The following is a 24,334-nucleotide window of genomic DNA, read 5'->3' as shown; positions in this document are numbered from 1 at the left end:
TAGTAAACTGGAGGAATTTTAAAGAAAGCCAGTTATAATTATTGAAGAATCGCACATTAATTTTAATGACCCAATCTTAGGATAAAATATTTTCATTCAGCAATGAGATAAAAAATTATATATATTAAAAAATTCTAAAATTCTGCCTCATTAAATTTTAAGTTCTCTGAGGATAAGGAATACGTTTAATTTATCTTCTATCACCATTGCATAGGATGGTGCCAGACTACTACAGGTGTAGAGCTATCCAATACTTATTCACTGGATAAATAACTTCAGCATAACTTGGTCTCAGGTTGACAAATATTTGACAGTAAAACACCAAATACCATATTAACACAGCATTATTTCAGCATAAACAAAGCACACTAGTTGGTACATTAGATTTTATGTTTTATTGATGGTGACATATAGTAAAAATCTAATATACATTTATCACCCATGGTCCCTTATAAATATTTAAAGATCTTTTTCACAAGCACAATCCCATTGCAGTCATGCTATAAGCTTTTTTTTAAGACAATTAAAAAATACATTAAAGATATCATAATGCACGATGAGATATTGAGATGGATTTTAACATTCTCATTACGAATAAGTGTAGACCTTTACCAAGAGGTTGATATTCTGGGGATCCTTTCTGAGGATTTATTTTCATATAATTAATGGCCAGATTAGCATACATGAAGTCTTATATTCTTATAAACTTTATTCAGAGTCTATAAATGAAAGCAGATTATAAAGTATTCTTAGATGCACCAACATCTTTAAAAATATTAATGTATTCAGTTTGCCTTAAGATATATTCCTTGAATTGACAATTGTTGAGGTTTCCAAATACTATCTTTTCATGTCTTCACAGCTTGGATCTGATCTGATAACAAAAACAGAAAGACATTATCGGTCTCTACAGGACATAATCTATTTAACATAACCTGAGACAAATCTATAACACAGTAGAAATCTATGTACATAGTTTTAAAAAAAGCACAAATCATACTATAGTTTTTATTTTTGTCACAGTTGTATATGCATAGAGCCAGTTAACTAGTTCTATATGATGTATAAAAATTAGTAGTCCCTTGCCTCATCTCTGTCCCTTTCATAGGCAACTACTTCCAACTCCCTTTTAGGTCATTACCTCTTTCTCAATAAATAATATTTGTATTACTTGTTGAAATACCAGTTTCTTCCATTTAATATGAGGCCTCAGTTCTTAAGTATCTCTATGCTGCTATCTGCAACCCACATAATGCTTTCAATACTCCCATCCTCCTAACCAAGTAATGTCGTCATCATCAATATAATGAGTCTGTAAGTGCTGGTCACAGCTGAGACAGGTAGCATACCTCGATTACCTTTCCTGTCTTCAACTACATTTTGTTTTCCCTGGAGTTAAGAATTGTTCCTTATCTCCAGCTCTGCCTCTCTGCTTTTTTATGTACCCAATACCACTTCAATCCCATTACTCTACACTGTTTAAATCCTTATTATTATGAAGCACAGTACAGAGTCCATCCATTTCACTACAGCCTTCCCAAACTCTCTAATCTGGACCAGTTTCCTCTGCTTGCCCAGTTATTTTCACAAGAGATCTTTCACTATCACTCTAGGATCTCCACTATCATCCAGGGGGTCCCCCCCCTTTATGCTTATTTTCCTCTTTCAGGACCCCCCACCCTTTTTCCCTTGGTTTACTCCCTTGTTTTTGAGGAGCACTCCTCTAAGTGGCTACGTTAGTAAAAGGTACAGAAAGTAAATTCTTAAGACTTTGCATGGCTGAAGATGTTTTAATTCCACAGTCACTGATACAGCCTGAGAACAATCCCACTTTCTTCTTTGACTGTTCCAGGCACTGCCCAATCATGTTACAGCTTCCAAGGGTTGCTACTGAAAAAGTTTGATGCTATTCTGTATCCTTATCCTCTCAGGAAACCTCCTTTTCTTCTCATGAAGTTTGTAGACTCTCCCATTGCCTTCAGTGTTGACTGTTATTAATGACGTGCCATGGTGTGAGGATATTTTCATCCACTACATTGAGCTTTCAAAAGGACTTTTAACTAAAAACTCATACTGGATCCTTCCGAAAAAGAATGGAATCAGGGCACAAAATGTTTCATTTAATATTCTATCTTTAACATTTCAGCCTTAAACTCTAAATAATAAAACTATGCTAAGCAAAATAAGCCAGAGAAAGATAAATATCACATAACTAGTGGCCCAGTGCACGAAATTCGTGCACGGGGGGAGGGGGGGTGTTCCCTCAGCCCAGCCTGCAGCCTCTCCAACTGAGGACCCCTTGGGGGACATCCTTCTCGCAATCTGGGACCACTGACTCCTAACTGCTCACCTGCCTGCCTGCCCCTAACCCCTCTGCCTGCCCCTAACCCCTCTGCCTGCCTGCCTGATTGCCCATAACTGCCTCTGCTTGCCTGCCTGATCACCCCTAACAGCCCTCTCCTGCTGGCCTGATCTCACCCCCAATAGCCCGCCCCTGCCAGCCTGATCTCGTCCCCAACTGCCCTCCCCTGCCAGCCTGATCTCGCCCCCAACTGCCCTCCCCTGCCAGCCTGATCTCGCCCCCAACTTCCCTCCCCTGCAGGCCTGATCTCGCCCCCAACTGCCCTCCCCTACAGGCCCGGTTTCCCCAACTGCCATCCCCTGCCTGCCTGATCTTGCCCCCAACTTCCCTCCCATGCAGGCCTGATCTCGCTCCCAACTTCCCTCCTTTGCTGGCCAATTTGGTTCTGATTGGTCAGTTCCTATGCCAGTCAGTGTCAAAAGCTCCACCTCCTAGACAGCCATTGGTTCTTCACAGCACCCACATTTGGTTCTGATTGGTCGGTTTCTATGCCAGTCAGCATCAAAAGCTCCACCTCCTAGGCAGTCATTTGCTCCTCATAGCACCCAAATTCTGTTCTGATTGGTCAGTTCCTATGCCAGTTAGCATCTCTGGACCTATCAACGGGGCCTGATCAGAAAGGTGGAGCTGATCAGCAGCCCAGGTGGAGGCCTGGAGAGAAATGGAGGTGTGGCTGCTGGCCAGATTGGGAGAGAAAGAGAGAGGCAAGTGCTGACCAAAAGCTGCCACAGAGGCAACAGATCAGTCCCTGTTTCTCTCTTCAGGCCTCTCTCTGGCCCTGATTCGCAGCCCCCTCAGCAGTTAGTGCTGGGGCACCACACCTGCAGGGGAAGCAGTCAGCACTGGGTTGCCATGGCAACCCAGTCCTGACTGCAGGACTGACTTCCGGTTGGCCGAGCCTCTGACCCAGGGTTTTTACATATTAGGATCTTACTCATTTGTGGAATATAATGAACAACATAAACTGATGAAAAATAGATTCAGAGATATAGAAGCATTGAACAGACCATCCAACCTCAGAGGGAAGGTGGGGCAGGGGGAGGGATAAGAAAGCAACCAAAGGACTTGTATGCATGCATATGAGCATATTCCATGGACACAGACAGTAGGGGGGTGAGGGTCTGTGCTGGGGGGCAGGAGCGGGCTGGGAGAGGTCAATGGGGGAAAAGAAGACATATGTAATATTTGCAACAATAAAGAATTAAAAACAAAACAAAACAACAAAATAAATAGGAAAGTCAATTTTCAAAAAAAAAAGAAAAAGGAAAGAAATTGGTCCAAGGGCCTTCTTGTTTATAATGCTAGGAAATTTTACAATTTTGGAAGTAAAATGAAGAGATAAACTCAGAATATCTTTCACAGATAGATTTATATAAAAACTTTTGACTAATAAGTTAGTTAAAGGCACAGACAAGTCTCTTGTATGCTGTTAGCTATTTTATAAAATAGGTTTTTGCCTTTTTTTGAATCCAGAGAGATAGGAGCATCAAATTGCAAACTATTTGCTATTACATAAGAAATATGAACAGAAGATCTATTCAAAACCAAACCAACATACTTTTTAATCTACGTACAAAGTTTCCTTCGTTATTAAATAGAGCATTTAGGTAAAAGGGTACATTTAACACTTACTGAGTGCTTTCTAATGGCAGTGATTTTAACACATACAGTGTTTCATTAAATCTGTACCACAATTTTTACATTTATTTTTTCAATTTTACAGATGAAGACAATTATCTACAAAAGAGATGTTAGTTAATAATAAGTAGTGGAATGAATCTCTACACTCAAAAGCCCAACTGCTTTTTAACTACTATTCTATGATGCCTACATAAAATTGGGACAACTAGCTAACCTTGCAGAAAACTGTTGTAACAGTTACATAAAAAAATATGGCAACACAAGGGCACAAAAGTATTTCCAACAACATACTCTCCTTATAAAGACTTGGGAAGTAAGATGCAAAGATAATGAATCAGGAAAGTCAGACACAACAATTAGGTGACAAGGCCAGAGAATTGGCAAGTGGCACAGTGATGTTGGATTGTTACTGACACCTAGTGGCCTCACTGTTACAAAATAAAAAATAAAAATAAAAATAAAGGAAAGAGAGAACTATTGATAGAGTGGAGAGGGCTGTGATGTAAAATTCAGATGACTGTATCAACCTATTTTTAGTGGTTACTGTGCTTTGAATTACTTTATGAACAGTAGTGGAGTTTGATCCATGCTATATCTTCACTGTGAGCAATAAGCACATGTAAATAAGAATTAAGGCTGAAAATATGCTTTTGGTGTCTTCTCTGGAATGTTCCTCTGCAACCTATGTTTATGTGGGAATCAGTTCCTTAACTTTCACTAATCTTTACCACAATCCAAGAAACTAACTTGGTGTGTTCACAGAAAAATCCTAATAGTTATTCTAGAATCACTAGAGGTTCTCAATTAAGTTTCACTTAATTATAAAATTATGACTAGAATGTTCTTTGCAGTTTATTTTTTAATGTTTTAACTTTTTAAAAAATTTTTATTGTTCAGATTATTAGTTTTTCCCCCTTTTCCCCCATACCTCCCCTCCACCTGGTTCCCAACCCACCCTCTTCCCTTACCCCTGCCATCCACTGTTCTCATCCTTAGGTGTACAATTTTTGTCCAGTCTCTTCCCGTACCCTCCACACGCCTTTCCCCCTGAGAATTGTCAGTCCACTCCCTTTCTATGCCCCTGAATCTATTATATTCACCAGTTTATTCTGTTCATCAGATTTTTTATTCACTTGATTTTTAGATTCACTTGTTGATATGTATTTGTTGTTCATAATTTTTATCTTTACCTTTTTCTTCTTCCTCCTCTTATTAAAAAATACCTTTCAGCACTTCCTATAATACTGGTTTGGTGGTGAACTCCTTTAGCTTTTTCTTATCTGTGAAGCTCTTTCTCTGACCTTTAATTCTGAATGACAACTTTGCTGGGTAGTGTAATCTTGGTTGTAGTTTCTTGCTATTCATCACTTTGAATATTTCTTGCCACTCCCTTCTGGCCTGCATAGTTTCTGTTGAGAAATCAGCTGACAATCATATGGGTACTCCCATGCAGGCAACTGTTTTTCTCTTGCTGCTTTTAAGATTCTGTCTTTTGCTCTTGGCATTTTAATTGTGATGTGTCTTGGTGTGGTCCTCTTTGGATTCCTTTTGTTTGGGGTTCTCTGCACTTCCTGGACTTGTAAGTCTATTTCTTTCACCAGGTAGGGGAAGTTTTCTGTCATTATTTCTTCAAATAGGTTTTCAATATCTTGCTCTCTCTTTCTTCTGGCAACCCCATAATTCGGATGTTGGTTCGTTTGAAGTTGTCCCAGAGGCTCCTTACACTATCTTCATATTTTTGGATTTTTTTTTTTTTTTGCTTTTCCGGTTGGGTGATTTTTACTTCTTCATACTTCAAATCTTTGATTTGATTCTTGTGATCCTCTACTCTACTGTTGGAACTCTGCATAATATTATTTCAGTCAGTGTATGCTTAATTTCTAGTTGGTCCTTTTTCATATCCTCGAGGGTCTCACTAGACTTATTGAGGGTCTCCCTAAATTTATCGCGGTTTCAAGAAAATTCTTGAAAAACCTTATAACAGTGGTTTTGAACTCTATATCCAGTCGTTTGCTTTCCTCCATTTCTGTCATTTGTGACCTGTTTCTTTGTCTCTGCATTTTTTTATGCTTCCCTGTGTTGGTAGAGTGGTTTTGTGTGCTAGGTGTCCTATAGGGCCCAGTGGCTCAGCCTCCCCGATTACCTGAGGTGGACACTACTGGTGCACTCCCTTGTGGGCTGTGTGCACAGTCTTGTTGTAGTTAAGCCTTGATTATAGTTGGTATCACTGGGATGAATTGACCTCCAGGCCAATTGACTATGAGAATCAGCTGTGTCTACGGTGAGAGAACTTCTGTGTTGGAGACAGCCTTATAGGGCAAGACTTGCTTCAGTGGGGCTTTGATGCTCACTGAGTCTGCCCCCTGAGTGTGTCCCTTATGGATCTGAGGAGTTGTAATCTGGATGATCCCACTCTGACCACTGGGTACACTGGCTCTTGGATTTCTAAGGAGGTGCTAATTTAGCCTCTGCCTGAGGCTACCCAGCAGGAGCTATGGAGAGATCTGCAGATTCCTCTTCTTTGTTTAGGGTTTGGAGGTGCCCAGATGAGGCCCAGCTGTGAAGCAAAGCAAGCTGCTGTGGGGCCTTGGGCCTTCTTTTGGAAGTTCTGGGTCTCTCTGACCCAGCTGCAGTTTGCTAGGTAATTTTAGATTGCAAATGGCCAGGCCTTTCATATGCAAAAGCCTCTGCTAGCAGCTTGGGTGGAGCGGGGTCTCAGGGAATCAACAGGGTGGAGCAAACAGCTAGGGCTTATCCTCAGCCCTGCCCTAAGAGACCCCACATCTCAGTGTCCCATGGTAATCGCTGCAAGCACCTCTGAGAGAAAGCCGCCCTTGAGTTCCACCCGCTTCCAGATAGTCCAGTTTTTCCCCGTATGAGTCTGGGTCCCCAGAGACTCGCCCTGAACTGGAGTTCAGAGCAGTCAGGAGCTTGAGACTCCCTCCCGATTGAAAAAGACAACCGCATCCTCAATTGCCAGCCCTTTCCAGTGCTCCTTCATACCTCTGCACTTTACTTCCGCACCTCCTCTGAGTCTCAGTGTGCTTTTCTCTTTCCTTCTAGTTGTAGAATTTCCACTCAGCCAGCCTTCCTGTGTTTCTGGATGATGTCCATTTTGTCTTTTAGTTGTATTTTTGAAGTGGTTGTGCAAGGCAGTAATTTCAGGTGTTTACCTATGCCGCCATCTTGGTTTCTCCTGTTTTAACTTTCTTAGTTTATTTCTTTTTTCTTTTTTCTTTTTTTAGAGAGGAAGGGAAGGAGGAAAGGAGAGAGGGGGAAAGAGAGTGAGAGAAGAAGGGGGGTGGGAGGGGGAGAGAGATCGATTGGTTACCTCCCACATGCATCCCGATATGGGATTGAACCCCAAACCTGGGTATGTGCCCTGATTGGGAATCAAACTGGCAACTTTTTGGTGTACAGGACGATGCTCCAACCAACTGAGCCACACTGGCCAGGGTGTTCTTTGCACTTTATTGGTAACTGTCATGATGTCTACATATGAGAAAAACCGATAATAGCCTGTGCAGTTAATTAAAATACCATATTTTACTAATACATGAAAAATATTTATCAGATGTACACTTAGTACTTTGAACCAAAGAAATATTATGTCATTGTATGGGTAAGCAGCTAAATATATATTAATTTATTCCCTGATATAGTAAGCTTGTCCAGACATAAACTTAATATTTGGTTCAAAGATTCAACATGACATGCAGAAGAGGAAAAAGAATCACACATAACTGTAATCAAAATGTTAGTTTAGCCCTAGCCTGGTGGCTCAGTTGGTTGGAGCATTTTGCCATGCACCAAAAGGTTGCAGGTGCCATTCCTGGTCAAGGCACATACCTAGGTTGTGGGTTCAATCCCCAGCTGGGGTGTGTATGGGAGGCAACTAATCAATGTTTCTCTCTCACATCGATGTTTCTCTCTCTTTCCCTTCCTGTCTCTCTAAAACAATAAAAACATATCCTCAAGTGAGAATTAAAAAAAGGTTAGGGAAGAAAGAGTTGATAGCCCAAGACTAAAACCTGAATTTATAATATATTGTTGTTCACCCTAATTAAGAGCAGGGAGATGCCTAATAGGAATGACCCTTAGTTGTTCTGCTCGTAAGCAAAAATTTCTTGGCCTGACTCTCAGTGTCCTGAAACTAAAGAACTCGGTTTCATTCATTTTTACTGCTCTTTGTGGGCCACTGTGCTTCCAGCGATTCCTGTAACTAGTAGACAATGTAAACTTAGGAAAAATACTATATCTTTTTATTTGTTTTTTTATTGCTTAAAGTATTACATATGCTCCTTTTTCCCGGACTGAGCCTCCCTCCCCTCTGCCACTCCCACCCCCTGAGGGCAAGCCTCCACCACCCCAGTGTCTGTGTCCATTGGTTATGCTAATATGCATGCGTACAAGTCCTTTGGTTGATCTCTAACCGCCCCCCTCCCCTGCCTTAAAATAATATATCTTAATTTATTCCTGATATAGTAAGCTTATACCAACATGATAGCTATAGCTATTTTTGATGAATAACAAATACAGCTGCTATATACAAATCAATAGAACACCAGTATTTACAATTCTCAATATGAGTGTTAAAAGTTGTGTAAATATGTTATATATAAACTAGAGGCCCGGCGCACGAAATTTGTGCAGGGGGGTAGGGGCAAGAGGATCCCCCTCAGCCCAGCCTGCGCCCTCTCGCAGTCTGGAATCCCTCTCGCAGTCCAGGACCCCTCACTCCTTAACGCCCTGCCTGCTCCCTGCTCCTTAGTGTTGCCGTGGAGGCAGGCAAGGCTCCCGCTACCACCACTGCACTTTCCAGCCATGAGCCTGGCTTCTGTCTGAGCGGTGCTCCCCCTGTGGGAGTGCACTGACCACCAGGCGGCAGCTCCTGCATTGAGCATCTGTCCCCTGGTGATCAGTGTGCATCATAGTGACTGGTCGTTCAGCTGTCCAGTCGATTTGCATATTAGGGTTTTATTATATAGGATTAAGATATATATGGAGTAGGGCATTCTTTAAATATATGCCATGCAAACTTATTTTAATTATTGATAGTAAGGCTAGCATTTGTCCCAAACTTCAAATGTGCTTTCTATTATCAGATCTCTTAGAAATTTATTGCTATAAATTAAAAATATTTCTACAGTTGTCACTATATTGACTGTAAAAAGCAAACACTTTAAATAAATCCTTAGAAAAATGTAATAGAAGTAAATGAACCAAGGTATTGGATACTTACTGTAGTGTATTTTCTGACAGCAGAAATAAATGGAAACAAGAGGAGAAAAAGGCAGTGATATAATAAAAATAAAATGTTATAAAAGGAAAGAAAAATGTCAATGGAAAGGAAATACAAGCTGAAGATGGACAGTATTTTGTGATGTACCTTGAAGCCAGTCTACACCTTCTTGCAATCCTTCTCCTTTTATGGCATCACTAGCACTGAAATAAAATCCACAAGAAATATATCTATTTCATTACATCGTAGAACTATAAGAATAAATAATTGCAATTTTTCCATGTGGCAAATCAATATATTCTAGTAACACATCTCTGAGCGAAACTGGTTAAGCAATGAAACTGAATGTATATAAAAAAACAAAAGTCTGAGCATCTTGGAGCAAGAAAATTATCCATAACTTATATTAACATAATTTTTATGACATTTGGAAAAGTGTATCAATAAAAAGTTATTATTTTAGGAACAGTACTCAGACTGACATTACTTTGAGTAATTTTTCCAGTGGTGGAAAAGTTTTACAGAGTCCCCCTTCCTATCTTGCTCAGACCCAATGACTCAAGAGCAGTTATTTATTAGAAATGCTTGACTTAGGTTGTAATTTAGCCACAGGATGCAGTGACTTTTTTGAAATGGAGTTTTATATCTACAGAGTATAAACCTATAATTATAACTTTGGTAAACTGGTAGAAATTTAAAAAAAAAATCCCAGTAGATTTCAATAATAGTTTTTTATTTATTTTTTTTATTTTTTTATTTTTTAATATATTTTATTGATTTTTTACAGAGAGGGAGGGAGATAGTTAGAAACATCGATGAGAGAGGAACATCGATCAGCTGCCTCCTGCACATCTCCCACTGGGGATGTGCCCGCAACCCAGGTACATGCCCCTGACCGGAATCGAACCCGGGACCCTTCAGTCCGCAGGCTGACGCTCTATCCACTGAGCCAAACTGGTTTTGGCTCAATAATAGTTTTTTACTTATTGGTTTCAGGAATCTAAATAGGTTATTTAATTCTTCTGTCTTCAGTTTTAGCATCTGTAAAATGGGGAGATATTATAATTGACTTCATATGGTTATTAAGGAAATGAAATATTTGAGATATGTATATAAAACAGGGGTCTTTTCACAGTCTTAGAATGAACTTAAATCCTTATTGTGATATTTTATAAATAATTATAATTAAATTATAAACTAAGAGAATAAAATAGAAAGGATTTTTTGAGTATCAATTTTTTCCAAGACACAGACTGATTGATAGTTTCTCATAACATTTCACTGATCCAGTAGTTATTTCCTTTCAAAATATAATCATGTAATAGCAATTAGTATACATAATTAGATTTTCTGAATTAGGGTTTCTTTTAGTGTGCTGAAGCATGATTTTAAAATGTACTAAAATAACCTAAAGGAGTTAATTTGATTCTAATCAAATCAGAAATTTCTTCTAAGGAATTACTTATTAGATTAAGAATATGACATATTTTAAAATAGGAAGACAGAAACAAACAGCATGATACAAAATTATTCAAAGCAAACTGTGGATTACCCATATCAACAGCAAAACATCAGTAACTAAAATATTTATATAAAAAAAGATCAATGTATTGATTTTATCACACACCTATAGTCCCAAGTAAAACTACAGTATCAAATAAGTAACATAATGAGGAAATCCTTCCGTTTTGGTGGAGGAGTCACTACCTTACTAAAACCCTGCATCTTTTCCTACTAATTTCCAATGGTTTGAATTTTACTTTCTTTTCAAATAAATGATAAGAACTGTAAATAAATAAAAGCAAAGTCTTCACCACGTCCAGCAAGGCCCTAGATCTCTTGCTCCAGTCAGCGTGGACTTCTTACTATTCCTGAAATACACCAGGTACATCCTCATCCAAGAGCCACTTGCTGGCCTGTCCACCTGGAAAGCTATTCCTCCACGCCTGTGTGAACTGCTCCCTGACTTCAATTAGATTCCAGAGAGGGAGTATCTCTTATCATTTTTATCTTATTGTCCTGCTTTATTTTTCTTCACTTTTCCCAGCTGACATTTTATACATTTATTTACCTCTTTTACTATCTGTCTCTCTTACAAGGTAGTAAATAAGCAAAACTATACACATATCACAGCAGGGACTGAGTCAAAGAACACACAGGAAGAACAATACTGCAATCAGATCCTGAAAATCAGAGTCGACTATACATCTCTATAAACTTTTATTGCCAGTAAATTTACTTGTACCGAAGGCGAGATGCAATATTTTATCTCTACATCACTGTACATTACCTTTATCTCTAAAATTGTAAAAGGAGGATAAATGTATTTTCAATTTTATACATGGTTTAAAAAATATTGCAAAAACATAAAAAAAAACTTAAAACAAATGAAGCAGTAATGAAAATTTAGTGAAATGTCCAGTTTGAATTAAAGTGTCAAAATTATGGGCAAATTTAAAGAAATACTTGGCATTCTCCTATAAATTATACAAAAAACACAGCAACTGGAAATATAAGATTCCACATCTTTATAGCATCAGGATATTACTTTGTATCTCACTGAAAAATATTTAGATGTCACAACTGAGTAAATTTTTTAAATTTCAAGGACTAATTATTTTAAGTAGAGATTTTTCCACTTGCAAAATTAACTTCTACTTCAAAATTAAAAGGACTGCATCTTTGACCTAACCGGTTTGGCTCAGTGGATAGAGCATCAGCCTGCGGACTCAAGGGTCCCAGGTTCGATTCCGGTCAAGGGCATGTGCCTTGGTTGCGGGCACATCCCCAGTAGGGGGTGTGCAGGAGGCAGCTGATTGAGGTTTCTCTCTCATCGATGTTTCTAACTCTCTATCCCTCTCCTTTCTCTCTGTAAAAAATCAATAAAATGTATTTTTTTTAAAAAAGGACTGCATCTTTTACTAATTACACCCATGTTTTTGAACGTTATGCTTTCTATCAAAGCACTCACAATACTTAATACAATGGAAAAATAAAAATTTATTCTACTTTAGATATTACCAATTTAGATATGATTTACCTAAATGATATAGAGAAACGCAAAGGTTACATCTTACGGTATTTCTCTATCCCCAAATCCCTCCTCTCTTTATCAACAAAATACCACAGAACCTCAAATTCCAAGTGAAGAAGCATTTAGGACACACTAACTTTTCTTCTGATTCTGGAGTAAGGAGGGTTTAACTGAGATATGCAGTGTTTCACTCCTGGGTAGAGGTCATGAATACTGAGGAGTTTCAAGGGTTTTCTCAGCTCTCTTCTATACTATTACTCTTTCAGCACCAAGGTTAGCTCTTCACATTCTTCTCTGAGCTCTACTAAGTCTTCACTTCATATTCTGTTTCTTCTTCTAAAGGCAGTGGATTTCTCCGCCTCTGTGTGCAACCTTTTCCATAGATACTATCTTATAAAAAGCGAGAAGGGAATCTTGTAGTGGTGGGGAGGTAGGTGGTGGATAGAGGGAGCTTAATGACAGATAGTAGCAGGCACTAAAAAATACTATCTAATAAACAATGTAAAATAAGTTCAGATACTATTTATGATTTCAACCTTATTAGTATGTTCATACAAGGTTAGTATTTCCATTTATATTTATTCATATAAACAATATTTATTGCGAACCTACTAAGTACCATGTACTACTATTTCAGGGGTTGCAGAGTGAAAATAAAACCCTAGTCTCATGGTGTTAATGCATTAGTGTAAGAAGACAGACTGTAAAACAGAAAACAAGAAAACAAGAAAAAGAGGTCACATGGCAACAGAAAAAGCAAATTAATAAGGAAAAAGCGAGGCAGGGTAAGGCAGAGTGATATTTTAGACAATTATGAGGGGAGGTCCCTCTCCTGAAGGGACTGCAGTAACAAGCCAAGAACATTATTTTGCAGAATGATGTACACAAAGGGAGTAACAAGTGGAAATGCCTTGAGATGGGATTGTAGCTGGCTAATTCAGTGTACAGAAATCAGCATGGCTGAAGTTGGTGAGTGAGTAGGCTGTTTATTCTTGTAAAGAGTTATTTATATTTTTCTATCCCCCAAAAGATCTGAAAGGTTTTAATAGTAATAGGTTCATAAATACCTGCAATGCCACATTCTATAAAACAAAATCCTTAGCTTACATCCTACCAAGTTAGATCACTTATAAAATGAGTTTGGAAAAGAAACACCGAAGCTTGAAGATTTTTTCAAAATGATAAAATGAAAAATAAATCTACAACTTTACCAAATGTGCCATGGCTTATCTTTGATGTTCTCTAAACACAGCAACTGAGACACCTTTACAGATGTCACTGCATCTCTAAGGTCCATTTTGTTTGCAAAGAATAAGATTGGTATTCGGCGGTGCTTAATATCTGAAATAGAAAATAAGACTTTCATCATACTTGCAGCCTTATGGTCATTTCCCCCTAATTCATTAAAATTGAAAGTCACTAAAATTGTTTTCCAATCAGTTCTTTCTATACCACACATACATAAACTTTTAAAGACATAAACTGTCAGGCATATTTAAGTGATATGAGAATTTAAAAAATACTTCTTCCAAGCCTTCTGGTTGGAGTTTTAAAACAAAGACAAGAGAAGTGGATCTGGGGGCTCATTAAGCAGGTACTGAGCTGCACCTAAAAAAGGGTCAAATACGTAGTTTGTTCTGTTTTTCGGTCAACACAAAGAAGGCAAACTAGAACTAGGAGGAAGATGAACTGCATCCCAATTTTAGTTTCTAGTCACAGTATTATAAGTAATAAGCTAAATATTTTAAGAAGATATTTATGCCAAAACCGGTTTGGCTCAGTGGATAGAGCGTCGGCCTGCGCACTGAAAGGTCCCAGGTTCGATTCCGGTCAAGGGCATGTACCTTGGTTGCGGGCACATCCCCAGTGGGGAGTGTGCAGGAGGCAGCTGGTCGATGTTTCTCTCTCATCGATGTTTCTAACTCTCTATCTCTCTCCTTTCCTCTCTGTAAAAACTCAATAAAATATATTTAAAAAAAATAAAAATTAAAAAAAAAAAAAGAAGATATTTTTACTTGTTACAGTGTATGAAACATTTCTCCCTGTTTTGAATAGATAAGTCATTTAAATAGTTCAAAACTCAGAAGACACAAAATGGTGTGCAGTAAAAGGATCTCCCTCTTACCTTTGTCCCAGGCCATTCACTTGTCCTCCCTAGAAGAGGCAACCCATAGCATCCATTATATGGAGTCTTTTTAGAAATATTTTATATGTTTGTAAATAGTTATATATGACTAGAGGCCCGGTGCATGAAATTTGTGCATGGTTAGGGTCCCTAGGCCTGGCTTGCGATCAGGGCCGATCTACGGGGTGACCAGTGGGGCGATCGAGGGGCCCCCGCTGGCACCCGCCCTGGCTGGCCTAGGGCCTGCGGGCAGCTCCTGCATGGAGTGACTACCCCCTGGTGGTCAGTGCATGTCATAGTCATTCCAGTCATTCGATCTATTTGCATATTAGGCTTTTTTTTAAAATATAGGACTAGAGGCCTGGTGCACAAATTCATGCATGGGTTGGGCCTGGCTGGCCTGTCTGATGGGGGCCCATAGGGGCGGGCCGGTGTGTGTGGGGGGGTGAGGGGCTGCGGGTGGTTGGCCAGCTGCCCCTGCCCCTGATCGGGGTGTTAGGGGCCAATCGGGGGCCAGACAGGTGGGAATGGGGGGCATTGGGGCCCAGATCAGGCTGGTTGACTGCCATAGTGTGCATCATAGCCACCAGTTGTTCTGGTCACTCTGGTTGTTCCGCTGTTCCAGTTGCTGGGCTTTTATATATATAGATTATTTATACAAATAGTAGCAGACTATTCTCACTTTTTATACCTTTTGCTTTTCACTTCATTTCGTATCTTGGAGACTATTCATTATCAGTACATATAGAGCAGTTTCTTCTTATTTTAACTATTGTGGAATATTCTCTTTTAGTGCTATATATCATAATTTATTTAACTGGATTCAACTGACATATATTTATGTTGTTGCCAATTTTACAACTATAAACAATGCTGTGATGAATAAACTGCAGAACATTTTGTAAATGGGCCAGTATGTCTACTAGATAAATTTGAGAAATGGAATTACTGGGTCAAAGGATATATAAATTGCATATTCTGACAGATAGCTATTATCTACAGAACTGCCTTCCCTTAAAAATGGTATCAATTCACACTTAAACAACATTGTATACGAGTGTTTTCAGTGATAGGTAAAAAGTACTATGAGAATGTGTTTACTTACATTGTTCTGAGAAAAGTCAAGAATCTATATATTCAAAATATGTTTATAATTCCTTTTTTATGAACAAGTTTGACATGTCATGTCCCCATTTTTCTATTAGTCTTTATTTTTTTATTGATTTGTAGAAAAGGTTTAAGTAGTAAGGAAGTAAGTCTTGTAGCTATGACATGAAATACAAATAGTTTTTCTTGTCTGTCATTTGCCTTTGACTGCTTATGGTCCATTTTGCAATTCAAAACTTTTTATGGAGTCATGGTCATTCATATTTTCTCTCTCTCTCTCCCCCCTCTTCCTCCCTTCTTTCCTTTTGTGTGTGTGTAGGATTCTGGATTTTGTGTTATAGTTAGAAAGATCCTCTGTTGCCCCAAAATTATTTTTAAAAATCTCCCATAGTTTCTTCTGCTACTGTAATAGTATAATTTTTACATTTCTATTAGTCCAGCTGGAACTTATTCTGGAGCAGAGAATGTCAGAATAGATAAAAAGAAAAAGAAAGATAGCTACATGATGTTTATAAGAAACACAATTTGAACACACTAACTACCTGAAAGTGGAAGGATGGAAGGAAACATGCTTACGTGTAAGTGAAAGAAAGCTGGCATGGCTATACTACTATCAGACAAAGTAGCTTTAAAAGATGAAGGGTATCATCAAAGAAAAAGAAAGGCAGTAAAAGTAAAAAGTGGTCAATTAATCAAGAAGACAAAACAATTTTAAGTGTGTTTGTATCTAATAAACAAGCTTCTAAACCAGTGATGGCAAACCATTTGAGCTTGGCGTGTCAGCATTTTGAAAAACCCTAACTTAACTCTGGTGCCGTGTCACATATAGAAATTTTTTGATATTTGCAACCATAGTAAAACAAAGATTTATATTTTTGATATTTATTTTATATATTTAAATGCCATTTAACAAAGAAAAATCAAACAAAAAAATGAGTTTGCATGTCACCTCTGACACGTGTGTCATAGGTTCGCCATCACTGTTCTAAACACATAAAGCAAAATATGACAGTATTAAAGGGAAATACAAAGAAATCCACAACCATAGATGAAACACAAATCAAGTTAGACCATATATACTGGGCCACGTATTTTGAAGGGTGAAATCATATAGAACGTTGTTTGATCAAGTGGAATTAAATTAAAAATCTATAACAAAAGATACACACAAATTTCCCAATTATTTGGGAAATTAAATAATATATTACTAAAGATTCCAAGGGTCAAAGAAGAATTCACAAGGTAAGTTAGAAAATACTTTAACCTAGATAATAAAAAAAAAGTTATTGGAATTTGTGACATGTAGCTAAATCCTTAGAGAATATGTACTGCTTCAAACACTTATATTAGAAAAGGGATAAAATCGATGTTTTCCACTTCCATCTGAAAAAGAGACAATGAAATACAAGGGAGTAGACACAGTTCATAATAAATCAAGAGGAGAGAATAATGACAAAAAAGGAAATTTAAAATGCCAGAAGTTCTTAGAAAATTAATAAAACCAATAAACTTTTAAAAAGATTGAATAAGAAGAGAGGGAGGAAACATAAATTACTAATACCAGGAATGAAAGAAGATATATCATATGGATCTTGTAGACATTAAAAGGATAAGGAGAGGATGTTATAAACAATGTTATGCCAATAAATCTGACAACTTAGATAGTACATTAATAAATTTGGTCACAAATTACCAAAAGTGACTGGAGAATAAATATAACTTTAATGGTCTTATATCATTCAAGCACTTGAATTCATAATTCACGCCCCTCACTCCTTCAACACACACACCAAATACTGATGTTGGTATATCACTGCTATATTCTATCTAGCATTTAAGGAAGAAATAAGAGCAATTCTACACAAATCCAAAAATAAAAAATAAAGAGAAAAAGAAGTATATAATCTCCAACTCATTTTATGAAGCCTTTATATCTCTGATACAAAATCAGATGAGGACATAAAGAAAATAAAAAACCAAAACTGGTAAAGTCAGCATCATGTTGGCATGACAGGATCTCCAGTTCTTTCCCACTGAAGTGGGACAGCTATAATTCAACCAAGGATTCTCTGTTTAAAACACAAACATGTCTGAGAATTGTGCACTGAGATAGCTGAAGGTGGACTTAATTTAGCAAACAGTGGAGACAGAATGGTAGGGAGAAGGACAGAGACAGAAGTAATGGGACCCCAGCAGGCATGATAGCAGTGAAGGGTTGGGGTGCAGCCCCCAGTGGGCAGACCAGACTCGAGGGCAGAGACAGCAATCAGAACTGGGTGGCTGGCACACACCGAGGCTGAGCCCAGGGTCAGAGAAACAGTATAAAAAAAATCACTGTGCTTGAAGCTGGCTGGCACTGAACAAAGGGATTCTGCATGTACAGGAATTGGCCCACCCTAATCCCTTGTCCCATCTGGCACTTTAATCCTCAACTAGGCAAATGTCGAAAGAGCTGGGGGGAAAAAACACCATTCCAGCCTAAGTAGTTTGTAGACACGGGTCTAAACTCAGGAGGAAGAGCAGAACCACAGGCAAGAACCGCTCATCCCGCCCACCCATCCCTCACCCATTGCAGAATCGCCTGATAGAGGCAGCTGGGGGCTTCTGGCTTCAGGAAGACAGTGCAAGGAATCAAAGAAGGTTCAAACCCCGCCACTTGCTATACCCAGGAGTGTAGCCCCGAGACTGAGCTGACCAGGTGGTAAAGGGAATATGCAGCCTTTTCCACCAGTGGAAGTGACACCCACAGAGATCCCAGGAGCCCCAGCAGTGCAGGTAAGAGAAAACTTGCGCTGCAGTACCACATTCTGGAAAACAAAGGAAATACCTCTACTTATCAACCTGCGTAACATCCTATCTAATAAAAGAGAAACATGGTAATTAGCCCTACATCCGCTACCCTTCCCATTGGCTAATCAGGGTGATATGCAAATGAACTGCCAGCCAAGATGGCGGCCGGCAGCCAGGCAGCTTGAAGCGAACATGAGGCTTGCTTGCTTCAGTGACGGGGGACTCCAACGTTCCCCGCCTGCCTTGCCGGCCTCTGAGCTTGCAGTTTGAAACATTCTTACAAATATAGAAGCTAAAAAAAACCCCAGAAACCTGCTTTCAGCCAGCCGGGATCTCAGAACTGGAGTTGATACAGTGTTTCGATTATAGAATCCAAACGAACCAGATACCTGCTTTCAGCAGCAGAGGCCTCAGAGCTGGAGCCACAGCTAAAGCTGGCCCAGAATAACAAAAAAAGAAAAAAAGGAGCGGTTGGGAGCTTCAGTCATCCGCCAGCCTGAAAACAGCCCTCAGCCCCTCACCCAGACTGGCCAGGCACCCCAGTGGGGACCCCCACCCTGAAGGGTGTGTGACCAGCTGCAAACAGCCATCATCCCCTCACCCAGGCTGGCCAGGCACCCCAGTGGGGACCCCCACCCTGATCCAGGACACCCTGCAGGGCAAACCAGCCAGCCCCCACCTGTGTACCAGGCCTCTATCCTATATAGTAAAAGGGTAATATGCCTCCCAGCACCGGGATCAGCGGAGCCGAGAGGCCTCCGGCACTGGGATTAGCGTGACGGGGGCAGCGCCCAAACCCCCTGATTGCCCTGTGGCTCTGTGTGTGACAGGGGGCGGGGCCACAACCTCCCTATCCGCCCTGCTCTGTTCGTGACAGGTGAAGGCGCCCCAACCCCCTGATCGCCCTGCGGCTCTGTGTGTAACAGTGGTGGTGCCCCAACCCCCTGATCGGCCCTGCTCTGTGGGTGATAGAGGGCGGCGCCCCCCGCCCCCCCGGCAACGGGCCCTGCTCTGTGTGTGATGAGGTAGAGCCATAACCTCCCCATCGGCCCTGCCCTGAGTGTGACAGTGGCGGCGCCCCAACCCCCTGAATGGCCCTGCTCTGTGGGTGATAGAGGGTGGCGCCCAACCCCCCTGCTCCGCCCTGCTCTGTGTGTAACAGGGGGCGGTGCCCCAACTCCGCTATTGGCCCTACTCTGTGACAGGGGGGAGCTCCTCAACCCCCTGGTGGGCCCCCTGTTCTGTGCGTGACAGGGGGGAGCTCCCCAACCCCTGATCGACCCCGCTCTGTGCGTGACAGGGTACAGAGCCCCAACCCCCGATTGGCCCTGCTCTGTGCGTGACGGGTGGCGCCGCAACCTCCCCATCGACCCTGCCTTGAGTGTGACGGGGGCGGTGCCCCAACCCCCCAATCGGCCCTACCCTGAGCGTGACTGAGGGTGGCATTGGAACCTCCCGATCCACCCTGCTCTGTGCATGATAGCGGGCAGCGCTCCAATTCCCCAATCAGCCCTGCTCTGAGCCCGACCAGGGGCTGCACCTAGGGATTGGGCCTGCCCTCTGCCACCCGGGAGCAGGCCTAAGCCAGCAGGTCATTATCTCCCAAGGGGTCCCAGACTGCGAGAGGGCACAGGCCGGGCTGCGGGACGCCCCCCCCCCCCCCGGTGCACAAATTTTTGTGCACCGGGCCTCTAGTTTATATAATAAAAGCCTAAGCGACCATTATGGTGGAACGACCAGAATGACCGGCAGCTATGATGTGCGCTGACTACCAGGGGGCAGGCTTAACGCAGGAGCTTCCCCTGGTGGTCAGTGCACTCTACAGCGGGAGCACGGCTCAGCCAGAAGCCGGGCTCATGGCTGGCAAGCGCAGCGGTGGTGGCGGGAGCCCCTCCCAATCTGCGGCAGTGCTGAGGAGCAGCAAGCTGAGTGGTAAGGAGCAGCAAGCAGGCGAGTAGTAAGGAGTGAGGGGTCCCCGAACTGTGAGAGGGCGCAGGCTGGGCTGAGGGACCCCAACCCCCACTGCACGAATTTCATGCACTGGGCTTCTAAGTTTAAGTCTAAAGTTTTTCAAAAAGCAGTTTTTGCCCTGGCTTGTTGGCTGGGTTGGTTGAAGTGCAATCCTGTGCGCCAAAGGGTTGCTGGTTTGATTCCCAGTCAGGACATATACCTAAGGCTGTGGGAGGCAACCAATCAACATTTCTCTCACATGATTTTTTTTCTTTCTTCCTTCTTCTCTCTCTCTTAAATCAATAAAAACATATTCCCAGGTGGGGGTTAAAAAACACACAACACAAAACAGTTTTCATTCCTCAGGGGTGCCCATGCAGAGAAGTAAGTCATCAAGCACACTGAGTAACCAAGATAACAAGGGGATTCAGAAAGAAAAATTTCCAGAAAATAGACTTAAAGACATGAGAAGAATGTAATTTAAATGACAGAAAATTGAAGATTTCAGTTCTCAAAAATCTCAACAAGATACAAGAAAACTCAGAAAGGCAATTGAATGAACTAAGATTAAAAAAAACCAATGAACTACTATAAAAAAGCATCAAACAGAAATTCTGGAGCTGAAGAACTCACTAAATGAAGTGAAGGATAAACTAGTGAGCTTAAGAGAGACCAGATGGAAGAAAGAATTAGTGACATAGAATATACAAATCTAAAAATGACTTAGGTGGAAGAAGAGAATCGAGAGGTAAAAAAAAGCACTCTAAGAGAATGATCTGATTACATTAGAAAGAGCAATCCTATCTAATAAAAGACAAATAGGGTAATTAACCGTACCTCTGATATGCTTCCCATTGGCTAATCAGGGCGATATACAAATTAACTGCCAACCAAGATGGTGGCTGGCAGCCATGCATCTGAAGCGAACATGAGGCTTGCTTGCTCCAGTGATGGAGGAAGCCAAGGTTCCCCACCTGCCATGGCCCAGCTTTGAGCTCCGGAAGCAACAATGTTGCAATTATAGAAGCTAAACAAACCCCAGATATCTGCTTTCAGCCAGCCAAGGTCTCAGAGCTGGATCTGCAACAGTGTTTCAATTATAGAAGGTAAACAAACCCCAGATACCGGCTTTCAGCAGCCGAGGCCTCAAGCTGGAGCCGGGCCTCAGAGCTGGAGCTGGCTCTCAGCTCCAGTGACAGCCATAGAAGGTAGATAAATCCCAGAATAAAAAGAAAAAAGAAAACAAAAAAGGGGCTTGGAGCTTCAGTTGCCCGCCAGCCTGAAAACGGCCCTCAGCCTCTCACCCAGACTGGCCAGGCACCCCAGTGGGGACCCCTACCCTGAAGGGGGTGTGACCAGCTGCAAACAGCCATCATCCCCTCACCTAGGCTGGCCAGGCACCCCAGTGGGGACCCCCACCCTGATCCGGGACACCATTCAGGGCAAACCAGCCAGCCCCCACCCGTGCACCAGGCCTCTATCCTATATAGTAAAAGGGGAATATGCAAACTGACCCTAACGGCAGAAAGACTGGGAATGACTGGTCTCTATGACACACACTGACCACCAGGGGGCAGACGCTCAATGCAGGAGCTGCCCTCTGGTGGTAAGGGCGCTCTCACATGGGGAGCTCTGCTCAGCCACAAGCCAGGCTGCCAGCTGCCAGTACAGCGGTGGTGGTGGGAGCCTCTCCTGCCTCCTCAGCAGCGCTAAGGATGTCTGACTGCAGCTTAGGCCTGCTCCCCGCTGGCAAGTGGACATCCTCCGAGGGCTGCCGGGCTGCCAGAGGGATGTCTGATTGCCATCTTAGGCCCAATCCCCCTGGGGAGCAGGCCTAAGCCAGCAGGTGGTCATCCCCCGAGGGGTCCCAGACTGCGAGAGGGCACAGGCCGGGCTGAGGGACCGCCCCCGCCGAGTACACAAATTTTTGTGCACTGCGCCTCTAGTCTATAATAAAAGTGTGATATGCAAATTGACTGAATGACTGAACAGTGGAATGACTGTCTAGACCAGCAGTTCTCAACCTGTGGGTCGCGACCCCTTTGGGGGTCAAACGACCCTTTCTCAGGGGTTGCCTAAGACCATCGGAAAACACATATATAATTGCATACTGTTTTTGTGATCACTATGCTTTAATTATGTTTAATTTGTAACAATGAAATTGGGGGTCACCACAATATGAGGAACTGTATTAAAGGGTTGCAGCATTAGGAAGGTTGAGAACCACTGGTCTAGACGACCTTCCAGAACAACCAAGGGGAAGGGCGGTGTAAGGCAGCTGGGGCTGCAAGGGCTGAGAGGCAGCCAAGGCGGACAGGGCTGCGAGGGCCTACCCTTGCACGAATTTCATGCACCGGGCCTCCAGTCTATATATATAAAAGCCTAAGTGACTGAACAACCAAACAACTGAATGACTGGTCGCTATGATGCGCACTGACCACCAGGGGGCAGACACTCAACACAGGAGCTATCCCTTGGTGGTCAGTGCACTTCCACAGCCAACCTCCCATGGCCTCTCCCCCTGGCTGGTCAACTTCCCGTGGTCCCTCCCCCTGGACGGCTGGCCCTGATGACCCTGATTGGGGCTGCCGGCCAACCTCCTGCAGCCCTTCCCCCCCAGCCGGCTGGCCCCAATGGTTCCTCCTGTGCAGGCCAACCTCCTGTGGCCACGATCAGTCCCAATCACCGTCCTGGCCGAGGGACCCCACCTGTGCACAAATTCATGCACCGGGCCTCTAGTATAAGAATAATGGGTAAACCAGAAGAAGAGCAGGGAAAGGAAACAGTCTATTCAAACAAATAGTTGATGAGAACTTCCCAATCCTATGAAAATAACCGGATCCTTGAATCCAAGACAATAACAAAACACCTTATTATCTTAATCCAAAAAAGGCACATGATATTAAAACTGTCAAAAATTAATGACAAAGAAAGAATTCTCAAGGCTGAATTCAGCCAGGAAAAGAAGATGGTAACCAATAAAGAAAATTCCATTAGATTATCATTGGATTTTTTTTCAGCACAAAGCCTACTAGCTAAGAGTGGAATCACATATTCCGAGAGAAATCACCAGTCAAGAAAACAGATGACCGACATCAGAGGAATGGTGGTGTAAGGGCACATCTTCCTTTCCCCCTAACATGTTAACAAAATAACTACCTATAATTCAACAAAGAAGTCCCTGCTCAACACGGATGCATGCCGGGGAGACCTGCACACTGGAACAACTAAGGTGGGCTCCTTGGAATAAGTGGGGAGATGAGAAGTGAGAGAAGCCGAACACGGCTACAGCATAGCAGCAGCAGCAGCGTGTCTGCAGCACAGCTGGGAACTGGCAGCAGCAGTTATGGGCACTTTCCTCAGCCAGTCAGACAAACAGAGAGTTAACCTGGCAAGTGGCTGGCTGTTGGAGTAGCCTGGAGTGGCGGCATTGTGTGGTCACCCACATAAACAGTGAGAGAGTGTCTGAACCGTGGGGGTGCATTGTGAATGGGATTTGAGCATGCGTGAGCTGCGAGTCGGCAGACATCCTCCCTACAGAGTTGCTCCCTACAGCTGGGACTGGCTGTGGGCTTTCAGACAAATAAAATAAATAGCAGAGCCCTGGCACTGATTGCACTCCCAAATCTCACTTCCTGTTGCCCTTGAAATTGGCTCCAGGAGCGTATTATCTGTAGGCCAAGAGCTGTTGCAGCAGAAACACAGTTTCCCTCTGTGACTGAACCCCAGAAGGGGTGCTTGGGCTGGACCTGTGGAGGTCAGGGGTCATCATTACTGTGAAGGAAAAACAAACTTCACCCCCAAGCAGCCAAGGTGGTACAGCCCTAAGGAAGCTACAGAGGCTCAAAACTGTGAGGCCAGAGAGGATAAAAATCTTACAATTCAGCGCCATCTACTGGAACAGAGTAGAAACGCCTCCTCAGAGATAAATGGGACAACAAAAGAGAACAGTGAACACCATGAACCACCACCACAACAATGACCAGGAAGAAAATGAAAAATCCCCAGAAAACAGGCTGGAACACATGGAATTATATGAGTTGAATGACAGATTTCAAGATTGCAGTTCTGAAAATACTCAGA

General features: G+C 42.1%; 1 protein-coding gene across 6 annotated transcripts in view; it reads right to left on the bottom strand.

Moving 5' to 3' along the window:
- Window positions 1-376: 376 nt before the first annotated feature.
- Window positions 377-24,334, bottom strand: part of ARL6 (ADP ribosylation factor like GTPase 6) — a 49,924-nt gene continuing 25,966 nt past the window's right edge. For 3 of the 6 annotated variants that reach the window (XM_036350949.1, XM_036350948.1, XM_036350946.1), the window contains 4 exons: window positions 13,491-13,620; window positions 9,393-9,448; window positions 9,246-9,258; window positions 377-874 (listed from right to left, as the gene is read on the bottom strand). In XM_036350949.1, coding sequence (XP_036206842.1) covers window positions 841-874; window positions 9,246-9,258; window positions 9,393-9,448; window positions 13,491-13,620 — 233 coding nt within the window. In that variant the 3' untranslated portion in view covers window positions 377-840. Of the gene's footprint in view, window positions 875-9,245; window positions 9,259-9,392; window positions 9,449-10,152; window positions 10,287-13,490; window positions 13,621-24,334 lie in introns of those variants that run through there. The other 3 variants (XM_036350947.1, XM_036350951.1, XM_036350952.1) reach the window with 3 other exon arrangements.

Source organism: Myotis myotis, unplaced genomic scaffold (assembly GCF_014108235.1).
Source record: "Myotis myotis isolate mMyoMyo1 unplaced genomic scaffold, mMyoMyo1.p scaffold_m19_p_2, whole genome shotgun sequence".
In the NCBI taxonomy this organism is placed as follows: Eukaryota; Metazoa; Chordata; class Mammalia; order Chiroptera; family Vespertilionidae; genus Myotis; species Myotis myotis.
The sequence above is the reverse complement of the archived record's forward strand: the minus strand, read 5'-3'. Positions and strand labels throughout refer to the sequence as shown.